Raw genomic sequence first — 20269 nt, 5'->3', positions numbered from 1 at the left:
TTGTCTATTGCTGCATCATCTTATTCTTTCTCATTCTTTTCTTAATTTTGTATGTAATTCAAAAGACACATAAAATTACCATTAATAGGAATCCTTACAAATACAAGAAAATAAGGCTTAAAAACGATTACAATATATCCTTCAATTTTCAAACTTCAGTTATACAAACCACAACTGATTTCCTCATTGTTTCAAAAAACATCCCACAGCTTATGTTTCAATTAATTGTGAGCCATAGCTTTATTTCAAAAATATTAAAATGTGAAGTAATGTCTCAGAAACTAGGCATACGATAGCTACCAACATTGGCAGACAAAATGCCTTTTACGTACAAAATAAATCATAAACTCAGTCCCCTCCGGCAACAGCTTTGATAAGTCAGTATTATTCTCTCCATTTTATAGAGGACGTCACTGAGGATAAGGGATATTAAATTACTAATCAAAAGGGAGTATTGCTCAGAAACACCAGATCAGAAAGTCAGATTGGGAAACCAAAGTATATTTACCGTATTTGCTGACGATGTGAAAACATACCGTCTAACAATAAAGTCCATGACTGTTTCAACCAAAGGGGGAAAAATGTGTGAGTCTGAACCAACATATCTATCAAGTGTCAATAATGTCAAGCCAGCACATTAAGAAAGCTTTTGAAGCTAGATGGACAATTTAGAAAGCCCTCAAAATTGAGTAAGTTTTATTAAAGCATCTTTTGGTATATTGAAGAAGCAGTGTACTAAATTTGTTCACTCTTTCATCCATCCGTTTATGCATCCATCTATTCATTTACATGTAACACAATTACCAAATTTTATTTAAACATAGTTATTGGTGGATTAAACTAAAGCTTAAAAGAGATGCAGAAAGCTTATTAAGTCAATGAATTGAAATATTTTATCTTCCAAATGTTTACAAATAATTACCACTTAAATATCTGCAAAAGCAAGCTGTTAACTTACTTTAATTTCACAAAGCCAAATGAAAAATAAGATATATTAAAACCACAAACACTAACTTTTCATGCCAAACAACACAGTTCCACTCTCCCTCCCCCACTTAGGGTAAGCATGTACTTAAAGCATTTTACTTAATTTTGTTTAAATAGGCATGCAGGCAATACATATGCAGCAGTTAAAAATATCCCTAAAATACTGGGACTCTGCATAACTTAAAAGAAATGTGTAAAGTCATAGAACTTTTTAATTTAATTCATAACTTTTTATCTTAACATCAAACATAACTAATAATTGATTATTTTATACATACAAAAAAGGATAGTGATGCTTTTTTATTGTATCCTAACACAATATATTTTTCTCCTATAAGAAAAGCTAGCAGTCCATAAATATAAATCATTCATTTATTCTCTTACATAAAAATTGTTACCTACTTAGTTCTACGTAGCAAAAGTCACTACAAAATTGTTTATCAATGTGATTAAAAAAAAACAGGAGAAACTTTTAGAGCAGACAGTCTCAAGTATTATTTTAACATGGGTAAAATAAATATATTCCACTCTGTCAAATCTTACTACGCATGAGTTATGAAGCACTGTGCAAAGCCATGCTTAGTGGATAGAAGGATGGCTACTTACCAACAGGGCGAGCTGTAGACATTACAATGGTGTGGTGAGAACATAAAAAAGAAATTAAAAAAAAAGAAAGAAAAATTATCAGAATGCATGATGTGTAATGTTACATTTAAGTATGGACAATAGAGTGATTTCTATTCTCACAATTCAGGTATGACCAAGATGTCTGGGTCTGATAAAATTGAGCGTTATAAATATAATTCTAGGAAAATAATTACTTTGACTCCGAGGACTGACTATAAGCAATTTGAGAGATATTTTAGGTAAAGTCTTATCATCATCACTTACTATAGTTATTATTTCAAAGATCTTGAGTTAAACAGCCTTGTGTTACCCCAAAGTTAAAAACCTGATGAATATCACTATTCAAGTCACAGACTAGCAAATGTCATGTCAATAAAAGAAGCCCTCGCTGTCTGATTTAAATAGCAATTGGATTTTAAGCATGGTTAGTCAGAACCATTACAAGGACTGCAGAAAAGCCCCTGACGCTGCTTTTCAGTCAGGAATAAGTTAAGATCACATCACTTTTCATCCATGGACAGGGCGGATGAAAATATAACAAATAGGTTGGAACATCCTTAGAGATTTCAACTCAGTAGCTCCCTAACTACTGTTAAGCTTTTTCCTTCTTTTGGCAGAGGGCAGGGAACAATGACTGACAAGTTGATTCTTGTTCACACTGAGAACGGCTTTCAAACTGCTGCTTCAACAAATTATCATTTTTTTATTATACCATAACTTTCAATCACTAAAATCAGTGGTAATAGGCTGCCCCTGTTATTAATGCAAAGACATTGTAAGAGAGACACATGGGCTTCATAATCCTTTCCTTAAAAAGAATAACACTCTATCAGTTTAGGTGGTAAACCATTTTATGCAAAAGCAATAGACAAATATTGTAAAACACGTGATCCCGTTATCCAAATGAAGAAACAATATGCTGAGTAGTATAGGAAATTTCATGAAATCTGATATTAAAAGCAGAATTTTTTCACAGTGGTTCGCCCATATCTCAGTAGATACAGTTCTAGCGCAAATGTAATGTGACTCTGGAACGTCTCAATGCTTTTGTGTTGATGATGGCTCTCTGGGCAAGATAGGAACCACCACTGAACACGTATTTACACATATTCACTTAACGGATACATCATAATACCAGCTCTGTGCAATCCATAAACATAAAACGTAGTTGTCTCTATGACAGCCGTGGTCTCACAATATTGTTCACAATTAAAGCAGGAAAGATTCAGACAATAGGCAATAAGGCAATTGTAGCAGTGGTATGAAAAGCCTGGTGTAGTGGAACCCTAATGTGTCCTAACATATATGGTGTGTTTGCTATAGCTAGAGGAAAAGAGGAGTAAGTTACCCAGTGTACCATAATTTCTTTCTTTTTGCAGGGGAGTGGGGAGCAGAATACAAGATTAACTATCAAAAAGAGATAACAGACTAACAATGTGAAGTTGTGGCTTATTCTAACAGATGAAGTTTCTCTTAATTTTGCACTGGCAAAATGTCCAGTAGAAAAAGAACTTCTGTTCTTCATCTTTGAATTTGCACTTTTCAGCTTGCCATCTCAAGCTGAATTTCAAACATAATGTTTCCTTTAGAAATGAAAAGGCGTTTTGAGTGTAGGATATTAACAAAAGAAAAAAAAAGAAACTGTGGTGAGAAATCATGTTTTAAATGAATAAAATATATGTCTGTCTTATTTTAGGATAGAATAATTCCAAAACATTAAGGCTTTATTGCTCTAGAAACAGTATTATTTTTCCAATGAGATCTTTATGCAAAGCAAATTTAAAAATTTAAAAATGGGGAAAATGTGCTTGCAAATATGCAGTTTGTGTTGTCATTTTTAAGCCATTTAAAAAGTTTTATTAGTAATAAATTATTTGATTAGAATGAAAAGTCTAATCAAGGAGGTCTGTTGTTGACTGGCTTCATTTCTTCCTAATTTTACATTTGCCAAGTCAGCAAAGGGAGCTTCTTGATGTTCCGCCTCACTTTATAGTTTTTTTTTAAACCATATTTTTGAAATGGGAAACAACTGAGTAGATCTGTTTCAAATTTTGACAATTAACTCCCTTACATTTTCCCCAACTGGCTAATGTGAATGTTACGATAAAGTTTTAGCAGAAACATCACAATACATTTTTTTGTCCTTGTTACATTAGCAACATTTTATCCAGAAAAAAACCAGCAGGTGGATGTTTTCAAAATCAGCAAATTAAACTAAACTGTGTCTCTGCATTAAATGGATGAAAATGGACATGGCCTCTTGGGTCAGTTGACCCTGTTCTAATAAAACAATCCAAAGAAAGGCTGCACATTTCATTTATGTGCATAGAAAAATTAGCAAAGAAAAAAAATAAGTCATAGATAACAGTGTTGTCTTTTTTTTCCTGTTAATCTCTTAGCATGAGAAAACCCAAATGCTTTTCCTAATGGTAAAAAATAAATGTTTTTAAACAGTATTTTACTCTATATTACATTGTGTTAAGGAGATCTTTTTAAACACAGTTTTTGAGGTTTCAGTCTTAGAGAGGTGATAAATACCTACCACAAAGAATAAACATTCTAATCCATCTACAGGATATAGATTAGGGGAGAGGCCATTTAAGGTTTGCTGATTTAAAAAAATAAACCCTATTGAAAAAAAACAATGTTTTCTATTAGTTTGGTAAGTTAGCTTCAGACATCCCCACAAAAGGAGCATGCTTTGTTAAATGAAATGTTAAGCCTGAAACTTTCAGCAAATTATGAAAACAATTAGCTGGGAAAGGTCTTAAGGCAAACAGACCACTTCAAGTCTCACTCGCCCAGGCATTCCAGCATAGAAGCAGCCCTGCCGCTTCTACCAACAAACAACTCCTCACGTTTTCTCACCATTCGTTTAGTCAGCAAATAGTTTTCCAGTGGGACGTTTATTGGCTGGTTGTTTATTATTGTTTTCCATTTACTTTAGGAAAAAAAAGGAAAAGAAAACTTTGGGGATACTTTGGTCTAGTGAATTGTTTTTGCAATAAGCTGCCCAGCAAACATACGACAGACGTATGAAGCCATCCATGCAGAGTGTGGGTTAAATCAAGTGTGTTCATTGCCTTACAAAGGTTATCAGGTTTTCATCCTACATAATCCATATATATATATCTATATATTCAATTCATATATGATCATAGTCCTTTATGACCTGTGAAGTAATGAAGAGTGCTTTTATGCAACTAGCTGTCAATTTTGTCTAATATGTTTTGTATCTAAATTCACACTGGAATGTCTAGAGGAAAAAAAATGGATTAGGTGAAATAAGGATGGAGCAATTGAGCAGCATGAAAAGCACCAACATTTTTCCAGGTGTGCAAAGTGCCTGTCTCCTCATAACAACCTGGAGGTAACTGAGTTTTTCATGATTTGAAGCCGAAATCATAAATCTGGCAAAAACCCTTATTCTTACCACACAAAAAGCTAACCTGAGGATCCCTGATACCTTTCCTGCCACTTCCAGCTTCTCCAAACCTTTCTCCTAAACTTCTGAAACCTTCTGGGAGCAAAGCTGCACAAGGGTCTGAGGTATGACTAAGTGGGGTGAGATGTAACTGAGACTTGGAAGAAAGCATGCAGCCAATCGCTTTACCACGAAGGATGAGAGAAGGAGGCACAGTTAGTAGGGGGAGAAAGGATGTGCTCGCCTATCTTTGTTTGATTTTCTCTGAGTGTGAATGATGCCATGGGTAATGTCTATTTCAAGAGTAAGTGTTAAGTGTCCACTTGGTACTACTTGGTACCTTGGACTATATAATTTACCTCCCGTGATCAACAAGTTCCACTGAAAAGACGGTTAATTTATTCTAGTGCACTGTAAAGTTAAGCAATGCTTTCTTTCACTTACAAGCAATTCCAGTGAGTCTATAAGTGAACATTATTCCATGGCTGAGGAAGTGCATGACACTCAGAAGGTGAAAGTTATTACTAGAGCAGCACTGACTATTTCAATTATTTAAGGCCACTGAACTTCACAAATCAGTCTCTACATCAGATTATCTCAAGTCTGGAGAGTGCCTCTGTATTCATTTTCACCTTTGGAAGCATTGTTAGTTTTTTCAGATTGCTGTTTTGAATGCCGACATTAAAAAGAACTTCAAAACAGTATGCTACTAGTATAAAGTGACAAAGTGACAAACTAGTAAACAGAAAACATGAGAGTACCTTCGAAACTGATGACATTTAAAAGCAGTCAGTAGCTGAAAGCAATGGAAATGGAAAGAGTAGTATAGATCTTTTCTGTTTTTAAGATTTACTTTTAAGCCATATAAACTATTAACTTTAAACCATATAAGCAATTTACTAAATAAGAATTAATCCTTTTAAGTTATCATCACGTGGAACCAAATAATGAAAATAATTTTATTTCAATTAATGACAGAGAGGACACAAAATCTAGGCATTTTAGTACAACAAAACAGCATAATTCACTATTTTGATTGTAAGTTCACTTACCAAATTAGCCAAATACTTGTGTCCTGGTTCAATTATCTTTGACATCTTAAATCTCTTACCTCGGACGGTGAGCGTAGCAGAGGCTTCCATTTTTCCAACCCGATTCTCAGCAATGCACATATAGGTGCCTTCATCTGTACTCAAGGTCTTTTTAATTCTTAGTGTGTAATCATCTTTGATGTCATACCTGTGTAGAATATGAACTGGTTTTATTAAATAGTATTCGCTATATGGATAATAACATGAAGTAATCATCTTCCTTTTTCTTTTTAAACTGTATGTTACCTAAACACAAATACATACACACACAAATCAGCCATAAAGTGCAATTACTTAAAGGTATTGCTAATAAAATCAATTTCATATCTAATCTTCAGCTGCTTGTCAGTTACCTATACTTCACATATGTATACAATTCTTTCCACTGCACAACTATCAAAGGCATAATTAGCACTTTGACCTTTATGTGGTAGCTCTTGACTACTAAAGAAGATAGACACAATCTCAGTTTCTTGGTGAGTTATATTTCACTAGTTTGTTAGTCACACTGTGTTCAATAATACAATTTATTTTTAGGCACCTTGGATATTAGAGAGCTGAAATATGTTAAAGAACAAAATTTTTCTCTTATTTGTTGGCAAATCGACAAAATGGGCATTAGGTAAAAGAATTAAGGGTGTGTAATCAATTTTTAAATAAGGAATATTAACACCTGAAACATCAGCATGCCTTGGAGTGATTTTTGGAAATGCACATATTCAGCTTGTTCACATGCATTTATGGTTTTACCTCCACTTCATTAATGAAGCAGACCAACAAAGTGGGTCAGAAAACATAACACCAAAAATTTGGGAGTACTTGCATGAGAATATATTCTTATTTAATTCTAAGAAATTATAATTACACAAACTAAATAATCCAGCTATCATTTTTTTCACATGTGACATTTCCTCCTGATATTTACCAGTGGTTTTTATTTCAAACACACATTTTGCAATAGTTTCTGGTTGGCCACCTTGCTTCTCTTCCTCATATATACCACAGTCAGATCCATGTTTCCAAAATATCATTTTAATTGGTCCTGTCTGCTCAAAACTAGCTGTGATTGCCTATTGTTTTCAGGACAAACACAAACATTCTAGGCTTGCATTTAAAACGACCATAACCCGATGTCTTCTACTTCTAGCTTTAGCTAGAAGAATAACCCAGCTTAACTTTATTAGAGGCTAAGGCATGAATTAATATAGTCCTAATTTATAGACCTTGGCATGACAAAAAGCACTGTCTATATACCAATCATGCCAACTAAACTTAACTACCCTTACTCTTCCATCCTTTAATTATCATGGTTACTTTTCTGTCTGCGTGCTTTGCCTTAAAATTCTGCTTATTAAATATGTCATAAGTGGTTAGGGAAATAGCTTATCCACTACTTTCTTCTCCACTCCCTTCATTGTGAAGCCATCCATTACCATACTATAAAAATCTAATTACTCCCTTTTTGAAAACTTACTGCTGCAGCAATAAGTCTGCACTTAGTTACATTTTGTATTGTTATCTATTTTGATGAAGGCAGAGATCTTGTCTGCTTCACTCACCGCAATATCCATACTCCAAATATAGAGTTTTTAATATCCAGTAGCATAATCAAATGGTTAAGAGCACAGGCTCAGGAGCAAAATGGCCAGAGTTGTACTCATGGACTTGGCTTCTTCACATGCTTGCAAAGGTTGACAGTATACTTACATTTTCTGGGTCTCTATTTCCTCATTAGCAAAATAAGTGCTAAAGATAACATCTATTTCATGGAGTGAGTGTGAGCTTTAAATGACATATAAAGTACTTAAAACAGGCACACAAAAAGCACAATACATGTTCGCTATTATTATTCCACCTACTAGGTGCTCAAGAAACACTAGTGGTGAATACATGATAAATATCTTGTTTCCTGCTGATATAAAGGCCAACTGTGAATGGCTTCAAGACTCCAAATGACTTTACCCATGTATTTATAGTCAAGAGCAATCCTGGGCTAAAATGCATAAAAGAGTATAATACAGATAAACACTTTCTGCTTAACTTTGCCAGTAAAAATGTGAGAAAAACAATTATTTTGATAATGGCTTCAGAAAAGTTACTGGTGATGTATTTAATGTCTAATAAAAATAATCGTTTCTACAGTTAGCCTATGTACTGCATGACATGCTTAGCTGTAAGATAGAAACATTTAAACACTGTATTTTGCAGACATTTCCAATTCATCTAAAAAATTGAATTCTTGACTACTGTTTAAGCTATTTATTCTTGTTGTGTGACTTTCAGAAGTCTCTACATTGTCCTATAGCTGAGCTTTTTCAAGAGCTAAAAGAGGGGAGATAAACTTAATGGTCTAAAATGATCCTTTCTCTGGATCAATACATATGTGAAGCCATGATTCCAAGTCAATAAAAGATATCTACATTGTGCATTATTTCTGATTTGTCATTGAAAAAAAATTGTATGTTACCTCAGTTAAAAAAAAATGATTGCACACATTGTACAGAGTATCCTCAAAACCTTTTTCTGAATTAGAAATTGTCATTTTATAGATAAGAAAACTGACACCTAGGCAAATAAAATGACCTCCTCAAAGTCATGTTATTAATAAATAGAAAACCCAGAATTAAAACCCTGACTCTGAATGTGTCACTTTCTCATTCTATGTGTACTTCTCTGCAAGTAAATAGTTTAATTTTAAAATGCTAACAACACAGTAAGACACATAACTACGTAATGTGCACAGAAAAATAATTTCATATTCAGCAAATATGTAGTTGTAGCGTATGACAAAATTTTACTTCACTTTAGAGACATTCATTACAGAGAAGACAACATGGAAACTAAATAAAATGTAAAAGTTATCTCCTGCTTTCTGCTTTAGTTAAAAAAAAATGTGTTTATTCTAATCACCAGAAAACTGCAAATCAAAACCACAATGAGATACTATCTCACACCAGTCAGAATGGCTACTATTAAAAAGTCAAAAAATAGCATATGCTGATGATGCTGTGGAAAAAAGAGAATGCTTACACACTGCTGGTGAGAATGTAAATTAGTTCAGACACTGGGGAAAGCAGTTTGGAGATTTCTCAAATAACTTGAAACAGAACTACCATTTGACTCAGTAATCCAATTATCGTGTACATAGCCAAAAGAAAATAAATAGTTTCACCAAAAAACCCCCACAAGCACTTGCATATTTATTGCAGCACTATTCATAATAGCAAAGATATGGAATCAACCTTGGTGCCCATCAACAGTGGACTGAATAAGGAAAATGTGGTGCATATATACCATGGAATACTACACAGTCATAAAAAAGAAGGAAATCGTGTTCTCACTTCTAAGTGGAAGCTGAAAATTGGGTACACATGGATATAAAGATGGAAGAATAGACACCAGGGACTCCTAGAGGAAAGAGAGTCGGAGGGGTCAAGGGCTGGAAAACTATCCGCTGGGTAGTATGCTCTCTTCCTGGGTGATGACACAATTTGTACCCCAAACCTCACTGTCACACAATATACCCATGTAACAAACCTGTACATGTACCTCCAAATCTAAAATAAAGGTTGAAATTTAAAAAAAAATTAAAAGTGTTTATTTAAAAATTACAAAATACATAATATTTGAACCCAAACTTAGCCTGAAATCTGACTTCCTGAGATTTTTTTTTTTATCATTTTAAAGGAAGGTGGAAACAAGAATAGGAATGAGATTTTGTTTGTTTGTTTTTTAATTAATGGTACGTTGATCGGGGATACAAGTAATTGTGCATTCTATGATTGCATATTACCTTCCTTGTGAAAAGTTAACATTAACTATTACTTGGGAAGAATAAAATGAATTAGTCTTAACAACTAATAAAAGAGATGACCTTTCAAAGAGACTGTGCCATTAAAATCAAACAGCAAATCTATTTTTTTTCTACCTATACAACAGGTTTTCAGATATAGATTGTAAAACTGTGGCCAAGGCCAATAGTCTGGTGACATGGCCCAGGTTTGTTAGAAAATGTGTAAGTACAGAAGGTAACTAAATCCATTTCCAGTGAGACAGGGATGTGTTGGAGTAAAAAAAAAGTTTTGGGTAATAGTTTTTAACGGTCTTGCATATCACAGTGCCCAGCATAGTTCGTAGGAATTAGTAGATGCTCTTCAACATTGCCATCTTTTCATTTCCCTTGATGATCACTGACGTTTGAAAAGATTATAATAAACATTCCATTATTTTATTCAAGACATGCTGATGACACATCTATGCATTGCATCCAAATTTGGGGATACATGACATGATAGGATTCAGAGCCTAGTGAAATGATGTCTGACTCCACACTGGGGTAGATCAGAACTATCTCCGAGGCTCTCTCCAGCTAACACACATTTCCTGGGGCCGTGTCTTGTCTTTCTCCAATTAAAAGTAAAAGCTACAATGCATATCTTGCTATGTCCCATCACACTGGGATGTTGTAATTTAAAAACAAACAGGCTTCGAGTACTTAGTTATTGAAATGCTCACAATCTTTTAAATTCTCATTTCTCACTGAATCTTTGCCTGAGGAAAGACTGCAAATATTATCAGCGGTTTATATGATGTATTTATATCAGAATACTTTGAATACATATAAAGGGATTGACTCGCTAGGCTAAATGAAACCTTTAAAAGTTCACTTTCTGCAACCGTCCCTCAACACTTGAATCCTATCTGCAACATGCAACCAATCAGTCCTCCAGCTTGTTTCTATGACAAGTGGTCTACTCCATCTTTGAACATCTCTATTAGAAGATCTTCTATGTATGATAACATAAAAATTTCTTCCCAAAGTTACTACTAACAGTACTACTCCTTGTGCCAAACAGAAAAGTATACTCTCTCTCCTACAAGAGAGCTTTTTCAATTTTGGGTCTCTTATGAATTATCTCATCTTCAGGTCAACTCTTCCTAACAACAGCAACCATATACTGTACAATAATCCCCCTTTATTCAGATGGAATATGTTCCACGACTCCTAGTAGATGCCTGAAACCACAGATGGTACTGAACTACAAATACACTACACGAGACAGTCAATCTGATAACCAAGAGGGCTCCTAAGTGACTAACTGGTAGGTAGTGTGCATAGCGTGGATACGCTGGACAAAGGGATGATTTGTGTCTTGGTGGAATGAAGCAGGACAGTCCAAGCTTTCATCGTGTTACTCAGAATGCTGTGCAGTTTACATCTGATGAATTGTTTATTTCTGGACATTTTCATTTAATATTTTTGAACCACAGTTGACCAAGGGTAACTGAAGCCACAAAGAGAAAGTACAAAACTGCCAATCAGAAGGGACGACTGTAACAGCAGTTATTTTATGTCAAGGCTTCAAAGGGAATTAAGAGCATCAGTACAGATCTACTGATTGATAATCATAAATCTGATTATGTCACTGAACTGTTCGAAGCTATCCAATGGCTTCTCATTCGGTCGCTCAGAATAAAACCTATTTATTTATGGTGTTTAAAGCTTTAGATAATCTGGTCCTTGCCTAGCTCTCAAACTTCATGTTCACTCTGTTCCAGTCACATGGCTTTTCTTTTACTTGTTCAATGTAAGAAGCCAGTTCTACTGTGTCTTTGTAGTCCTTTTGCAAATTCATGGAATGTTCTTCCTTTATGTTTTCCATGGCTGACCCTTTTTGACTTTCAGGATGTCCCAAATATCATTCCCTTACACATGTCTTTCCTGCCTAAGAAATCTAGTTTCTATCCACCAATCCAGTTACTTTTTAAAAATTACTTTCTTTTTATTCTTTGCTTTCATACTTACTTTGTCACTTTTTAATATATTTTATTTTCTTCAAAGCACATATCTTTACCACATCATTTGTTTCCTTATTTCTTGTCTTCTTTATTTCCAACAGCATGTATGTTCCATGGGAATGAGGACTGGTTCTCTCTTGTCTTAAACTATATACCGCAAGTATAATCAAACAGTGCCTGAGATACTGGAGGTGTTCAATGAATTCTTATTGAAAAAATGATGATGCACCAACAAATGCTTGAAATTCTTTTCTACTTCCTTTATAGCATGGTTACCAGTGCAAAGATTATATGAAGTACTGAAAGATTAACAATTTGAAATATAACAAGATATTGTATCAAGAAGCATAGTAATGTTGTGTTTATGTATCAGCAATTAGCTCTGAAATGTAAGTTAAATTCATATTGATATGATACTGAAAATGTTAGAACTTGGAATATTTAATAATTAATGCTACTAGCTATATGAAGATAACTTGGCAATTTGAGTGGCAATCTACACATTTGGTTTACATATTATCATTAATAAATTTCTCTCTGTAAATTAGTAACATGAATAAATAAATAATGTCTCTTTCTCCACCAAAATAAATGAAATAATTTTAGCAGAATGTATAAAACAAATGTGAAGACTGAGAGAAAACAATGTAAGCTTTGTGTTTTGTTCCATGCTTTCAAATATATAAGCTCATTATTTTGGCAGAGCGGTTTCAAGTCACATGTCTTATGAAAATAAAATGTAACAGTAAAAGTATATTTGCATAGTATTCTCAAATGTACTCTTTCATTTATCCTCATAACAATTCTGGTAAGTAAGGTGGGAAGCTATTATTTTCCCCATTTTAAAAATTAGAAAATGTACATAGATAAAATTCAACTTGAAAGCAAACCATATAGCTGTTCTTAGACATTTATAAAATCTGGCATAGCACAAATTGGGATATTATGTTCCATTTTATTCCTCGTTTCTTAAGAAAGGAATTATGGCATGTGTAAAAATAATAATTTCAAAGAACTTTGTTAAAGTCTTGAAAAGCATGAAGATATGAATGAGTGAACATGAAAATATTCAGCTAATCCAATATTATTAAGGGAGAACATATGGAGCCTAAATAAAGTACCTCTAGGATAATAGATAAAAATACTCTTTTATTATGCAATAATAAGAAAATACGTGGAAATTAGTCAAGACACTAACAGATCATACATTCTGAGACATAGTAAGGAATTTCAACATTGTTGGGCCTAGTCTAATGTCCTAATTTTAATATTAGAAAAATAGTTTTTTGTTATCCAGTGCCCTGGAATTCATCGGTAGCAAAGGTTTAGACCGTATTGGAATCTAAGTCCCCTGGCGCAATCTTCATCAACCATATTACAAAGATTTTTATCCAGCTTTTCACCAAAGGACAATATAAGCACTCAATTTTTTAAAACCCTGATGTATGAATCCATACAAGGAAATTAAAGTAAACAGGAGATATACTACCAAAAGAGTAGCTGCTGCTTAGAATTTTTTCTTAATGGGTTCAAATAATAAATGGTTAACATCACAGTTAAGCTTTTAATGGCTGTTGTTATTAGAATTCGGGTCTCATGGTCTGGGTACTGAAGTTTATGTTGGATTGTATAAATTTGTAGGGGTGTGTGTGTGTGCGTGTGTGTGTGTGTTGGCCTAGCAATATTTTAAAATTATTTAAACAATTGACATAATTTAAAAAGTGGACATTTTTTAACCTACAAATTTGAATTTTCAAATCAAGATCTGTCTTACTCCAAAGTACAAGCTCTTTCTGCTTCGTCACACTGCTGACTCAACAAACCTAATACAACTGTACACCATAAAGACACTACTGTTCCTCCCAACATCACCAATCCACTATGCCAGTCGCTAGTCCTACAAAAATCCCGGAAGACTCAATCAAATTCTGATACCTTTATGAATGTTTACATTAAGAGGTGTCTTAGGTCACAGAAAGGATAGGCCTGTAATTGTGATCAGATTAACTCCTATCTGCAAAAGCTTGAGAAATATAAACACTACTTTTAAAGAAATTATGTCTGACTGACTTCAAAATCTAGAATGCAAATAGTTGGTTCATTACTAATTTCACATGTAGGCAATCTGAAGCAAAACATGACAAAGTCTCTTTCCCAAAGTCACAGACAGAGGCAGTTAGAGTTGGGGAAAAACTTTTGTGACTATCTACTACCAGCCTCTGCTTTCTCTAATGGGTCACAGTTTCCCTAAGTCAATAACGTGCTCCCTAAAACTACCAGGTTTCAAGAATTTTCCCAGGTCTAATAAATGTGGCTTTATTTCTTAAATTTCTTTCTAGATACATTGGTCCATATTTAATAGTAATCTCATTGTAACCATTACATTGGAAAATTGGGGAAACATGCATTTCTCCCTTGAAAGCAAATATTGACAGAGTGATATGATAAGTTACAAATAACATCTCCTTACATTTAAAGATATCTTTATAGTGTACAACAGGGCTTTACATATAATTGCACAGCAGTAAATAACTTAGAGAAAATGCCTGTTTCCAAATACAATTTTCCATAAAATGCTGACATTGCTATCTCAAGTTATAAAATGACTGGAACTCTTTATAAGTACATTTATTTTTCTAACAAACAGCAGCATGCATTTTCTATTGGATGTGTGCGTTTATTGCTCTGTGTGCATTTGCATTGGGCAAGTAGGTATTTATGTATTGGTGACTTTGTGCTCAGTTTCAAAACCTCCAGAAACTATCAATATTTTTTCTCAATATTCCTCTAAAACCAACTGTAACACCGGGAGGTTCATAAATGTTTTTCCTGATGTATATATCCTTTAACATTATTTTCTTATTAAACAATCAAAGGTATTTGTATTTTGCTTTTTATTGCATTTAGCCTTCTTTTTCTTTTCTTTTCTTTTTCTTTGAGAGGGAGTCTGGCTCTGTGGCCCAGGCTGGAGTGAGCGGCGCCATCTTGGCTCCCTGCAAGCTCCGCCCCCCGGGTTCCCGCCATTCTCCTGCCTCAGCCTCCCGAGGAGCTGGGACCACAGGCGCCGCCACCACGCTCGGCTCATTTTTTGTATTTTTAGTAGAGACGGAGTTTCACCGTGTTATCCAGGATGGTCTCGATCTCCTGACCTCGTGACCCGCTCACCTCGGCCTCCCAAGCATTTAGCCTTCTTTAAACAGTCTAGAATAAATTTTCAAGAAGTAGAGTTTATTTTGGTATGAAACGGCTACTTCGTAACATGGTATAATATTATATTATACATGATCAACACGGGCAGATGATCATATGTAATGATCAGTGTCAATGTAGAAGGTATCATTGGCTGTAATTAAAATCAAGAAAAAAAGAAACAGATGACAAAACATTACTGATGAGGAAATTCAAATAGAAATTTGGTGATTTCCATTTTGAAATCTGTCAGTCTTTGACTTAAATAAATGCAATCATTGTTGCCAGGTTTGATTAATGAGAGTTGTACAATTGTGTGCTGACAGTCCCCACCATAGAGATACCTTATTTTTTCTGATATGAAACACTGCTGAAAAATGCAACCCAATCAGATTTGGCCCCTGGACAACATGTGCTATCATCACTGTACCGTGAACTGAGATTGATTGGTAACCAGCTGTGACAAAGTGGAGAAGAAGCTCTGTGTTTTTGTGTTTTGTGTTTTGTGTTTTTTTTTCTCAAGGAAGAAAAAAAGAAAACGAAAACTGTATTGTGTCAAAATCATTACCATCTGTTCAGCTGAATAATAAACAAAACAAAGTAAATTTATTTTAATACTTAAAACCCACAGTTTGCATGCATAATTCTGTTTGTGTGTGATCTTATATTTGAAGAATAATCTTAAAAGCGCTTCAAAAGAGAAATATTAAGTATGTTTTACAAAACAAAGTACTATACTCTAAAACCACTTCCAAATTTACATAAAAGAATCTATGTTATTTTTTCCTCATAAACATACCTGCTTTCATACCTAGTGGAAAGATTTCCTATACAGCTAAATTTACTTTTAAAATATCAAACAGGAATTGAAAACTGGCAAAACTTTATAACCACATTTTATTCATTACTCATACTTTGCAATTATTGATGCACATTAAGCCTCAAGGGTAGTAACTTCTCATGATTTTCTAGCTGTTAAGAATATAATTCAGACAATTTAGGGATTCCCAAGCCTTCCACAATGACCATAGAATTTAGGAGGAGAAAACAAATTAAGAAATATAGATTAAAATTTTTATTACAAACTGGCATTTTATCATGCTTAGCTCAAGCCTGTGTATCTCATCACCTTGTTTGAGTTATGTGAGGACTCTGTAAAACTTCCTGACTGGCCATTCTCATCTCAAAAGCACCTTTGTTTTCATGGAAGGAAATTTATTTTCTCAACATACTTAGTTTTCGAAATCACCTACTACTTCTTATTATAAGAATTCTGGCTCCAATTCTAGAACAAGTGTTTTGAATTAGCACTTAAAATTTTATTATGCATCTGCTGTGTTAATCGTTAAGTTGGCCAATAGTAAAAACTATGAATTGAACCAGGAAACATTTAATGTCTATATGAGTAAATATTTCTTCCCCTTTAAGGAGACCTGAAAAGTTTGGTTTCAATTTTCGAAACACTTCCACTCAATTCAAATAGCGGAAAGTCAACCTATACCTTTCAGACTCTTTCAGAAAGTAAAGGTCTATAACTACAGGCATTCCATAGTTCCACAAGTCAAGACAATTTCACTGTGGAGCTTTCTATGAAAATGTCACGTAGTGTATTGTCTTACTTTCAACAGAAGAATTTTTAGGATAAAATCACTTATTCATCTTATGGAACCCTGTACTCATTTTTTATACATACCCACTAATCAGTTCCCCTGTGCCATGCTATGGACATGGAGATCCGTCCATCTAGAACTTGCTGACAGTGTCGTTCAATTACATTAAAACATGCATTTTAGTAACTCACAAGTTTACTCAAGGCACACTTCTATGGACTATAAAGTTTCCTGCAGAAAGTTAAATCTTCTACCTCTTTCAATTTTGAGAGTTGAAAATAGGAAACTTTGCTCAATTTTTCTAAAATGATCTCTCCACAATTTTTCAAGTAATATCTTTGCACAGGCAACACTTGAAACTGGTATTAAGAATCACATAAGCACTTATTGGCAATCTAATTCCATATGATGCTTTCTTAATCTTTAATATTTAAGGTGTATTCTAAAGGCAAGCTCTTAAATCACCTTTGAGGCCTGAGACCCCAAAATGAACACAATAAGCCATTATTTGGTTGGTACAAACTGAGTTTTTGTTTTTAATCTATAGACAACCATAAGTCACACTTTTCTTTTTGTCTACAATATAATGCAGGCTAATGTTTACAGTTTGGGTGAAGTGAATATTTGCCAATTCTCTCAGGGATGAGGTTGCAAGCAATTTCTGGGCAGGGCATCTTAGAGAAGTATGAGAGACAGATATCCTTTTAAGAAAATGAAAATTTTCACAGCATTCATTGTAAAATAAAAGAAATAAAAAACCCTGGGAGGTTACACTTGCAGGGAACTAGTAAGATGCAAGGTTATTCAAGTGTGCTTGCTGTTCTGTTCCGAAGACCTCGACAGAAAACCAAAATGAAACTTGAAATATGGTGGCCTCCTCATCTTGTCTTAATTAACCAAGCCAAACAATATTTTAGCCTGTCTTGACTTCCCATACTCTACCCCTGCTTACGTTCATCCTCCAGTGACCACTGGCTCTCTCGTCTGCCTGACCCACCAATGTCAAATCCCTATGCTAACCTTCCTTTCGCACAGCTGAGAGAGCAAGACATTTTCCAACTAAAAAACTAAGCAGGCTGGGCGCGGTGGCTCACGCTTGTAATCCCAGCACTTTGGGAGGCCGAGGCAGGTGGATCACCTGAGGTCGGGAGTTCAAGACCAGCCTGACCAACATGGAGAAACCCCGTCTCTGCTAAAAATACAAAAATTAGCCGAGGTGGTGGCACATGCCTGTAATCCCAGCTACTCGGGAGGCTGAGGCAGGAGAATCGCTTGAACCCGGGAGGCAGAGGTTGCGGTGAGCCGAGATCACGCCATTGCACTCCAGCCTGGGCAAAAAGAGTGAAACTCTGTCTCAAAAAAAAAAAAAAAAAAAAATAACAAAAAAAAAACACTAAGCAAAGACAAACAAATAAAAAAGATGTTTACCACAACTGGACAATCATTGATTTAATGAAGTGCAGATTTCCGCTCATAAGGTAACTAGGCCAAAAAGACTAGGACTTGAACCGTTGCCAAGGAATTTGGGTACTGACCACCTTGGAACCAGAGCCTCTCTCTGGAGGGTGGGCAATGAAACCAAACTTCAGCTGGGCTCTTTCAGAGGTCCAAGCATCCTGCTCACCCTAAACCAGAACTCCTTCCAAGTTTTAACCAGTGGAGCCTGTGGCTGTCTTCTGAGTGCCCGTCTCTCCCATCTTCCATTCCTATGGCAAACATGGGATAGGAATGTTTGCCACAGGAACGGCAATAGAAACTCTAGGGATTAATTCTCTTGGCAAATTTGTGGCCAGCTGTGAAGTTCCCAGCCTGTTGTGTTCATCACCCAAGTTTCCATCTTCTCCTGTCATCTTATTCTCTTGTTTTTCATTTACTCTGAAGTGAGTTTCATCTCCTCTAATATAACCCCTCACAAAATTTTTGTGGCCATCTCCACAAGGATTTTTCACTGTGCTTTCTAAACTACCTGTTTCCTGATTTGTGAAGTGTCCTTTTCGTCTGTCTTTCTCAGGTATTTCTCCTCCATGCCTTTATGCAAATCTGGCTATTTCCTGAGGGTTTGCCTTCTGGAGGAAAGGCAGAGGAAAAGGGAAAATGAAGACCACACCTCCGACCATTCCAAGCAATGACTCCGTGTCTGACACAGAGTAATTACTCAATAAATATTACTTGAATGAGATACTTATTCTCTCTCATGCAAATAAAATACAGCAAACCAAAACAAAATTCAGCTTCATTGAGTCTCATGTCATCCAGTTTTGAAATGAAATATGTAGAATTTCTTCTTCCTTAAGATGATAATTAATAGGCCTTACCTCACAGGGCTGTTGTAAGAGCTAAATGATTCAATACATTCAGAGTTTTGAGATTTGCACAAGGCACATAGTAAATCCTCAATAAATGTCATCTAACGTTTTCCATAGTTGACCTCACTTCATTCTTATCACCACTTCCAGTGATATTATTGTCTCTATGTCTTTTTGGCCATTGTCCTCTCTGGCCTTTGGAATGGCTTTGCCTTTGAAATCTGAGGTTCAAATGTCTGATCCTGCCATAACCTTGGTTGTGTATTCCTCACTTAATCAGTTCACAGACTGAACCTCTTCCTCCATGTCTCTCTCTCAACCCTTTGTATCTTCGTTACTTTCTCTACCCTGCTTAGATGTCGTGATCCATAAGTTGCTTGTCTATATCTTCAGTTATCTTGTTCCATTGCTTTAATGTTGCATTTGCCTGGCAAAACCCCAATTTTATATTAATACAACAGTTTACCGTCTTCTTTAAATATATATAGTAGACTAACAAAAACTTCAATTCACCCTTGACTGGCTCTCTGGAGGGCTCAGGGAGTAATTCAAACTTCTGAACTCAGTCTATATGTGACATCCTCATCGGTCTCTGGCCACTTCGCCAGGCCCCTCTTACACTCGAGCATTCAACTATACCCCAGAATTCTCGGGCTGTCTCTTGCATCCCTGCATATGCTGAGCCTTCACATCTGGTCCACTCTCCATACCTCCCATCTCTCTCTCCCATTAGCCCACCTACTTCTGCTTATGCTGACACAGGATTAACTTAATATCTACTTATACCTCTAGATTTCAAGCTCCATAAAAGCATGGCCCTGTCACTTTTATTAACGGTTGTATCCTCAGAATACAAGTAGTACAGTTACTTGAACCTAGTAGGCAGTCATGACAAATTTGTTAATGAGGGAATAAACGAAGGCTGTACACATGCAGGAAGAGGAAGGTTATGTTCTTTCATTGGCATCAAACATTGCTCATGACAAAATGCCAAGTGTTCACAAAGGAGACACTGGGGACATCACACAGTATATTTTGAGCAGAAGAATCACTTCATTTTCTGTTTACTGAACTTTGAACTCTGTCTGAGTTTGTTCAAGTTATATCTTCTATTCATTATTTTCTACTTCAAATATTCTATGTCCAATGCCTTCCAATTCTGAATATTAACACAATTAACACAGTTTTTCACAGGACCCAGGAGCCACCCTCGAACCTAGTTCAAGACAGTTATAA

The 20269-nt window shown here is 35.2% G+C and overlaps 1 protein-coding gene across 5 annotated transcripts in view; it reads right to left on the bottom strand.

The window, feature by feature from the left end:
- ROBO2 (roundabout, axon guidance receptor, homolog 2 (Drosophila)) overlaps positions 1–20269 on the bottom strand; it is a 625987-nt gene that overhangs the window by 129106 nt on the left and 476612 nt on the right. For 3 of the 5 annotated variants that reach the window (XM_011966113.1, XM_011966115.1, XM_011966114.1), the window contains exons 6-7: positions 6150–6277; positions 1594–1605 (exon numbers count right to left, since the gene is read on the bottom strand). In XM_011966113.1, the coding sequence (XP_011821503.1) occupies positions 1594–1605; positions 6150–6277 (140 nt within the window). The remainder of the gene's footprint in view (positions 1–1593; positions 1606–6149; positions 6278–20269) is intronic. The other 2 variants (XM_011966117.1, XM_011966116.1) reach the window with 1 other exon arrangement.

The sequence above is a fragment of the Mandrillus leucophaeus genome, unplaced genomic scaffold, assembly GCF_000951045.1.
Source record: "Mandrillus leucophaeus isolate KB7577 unplaced genomic scaffold, Mleu.le_1.0 Scaffold745, whole genome shotgun sequence".
NCBI classification, from domain to species: domain Eukaryota; kingdom Metazoa; phylum Chordata; class Mammalia; order Primates; family Cercopithecidae; genus Mandrillus; species Mandrillus leucophaeus.
The sequence above is the reverse complement of the archived record's forward strand: the minus strand, read 5'-3'. Positions and strand labels throughout refer to the sequence as shown.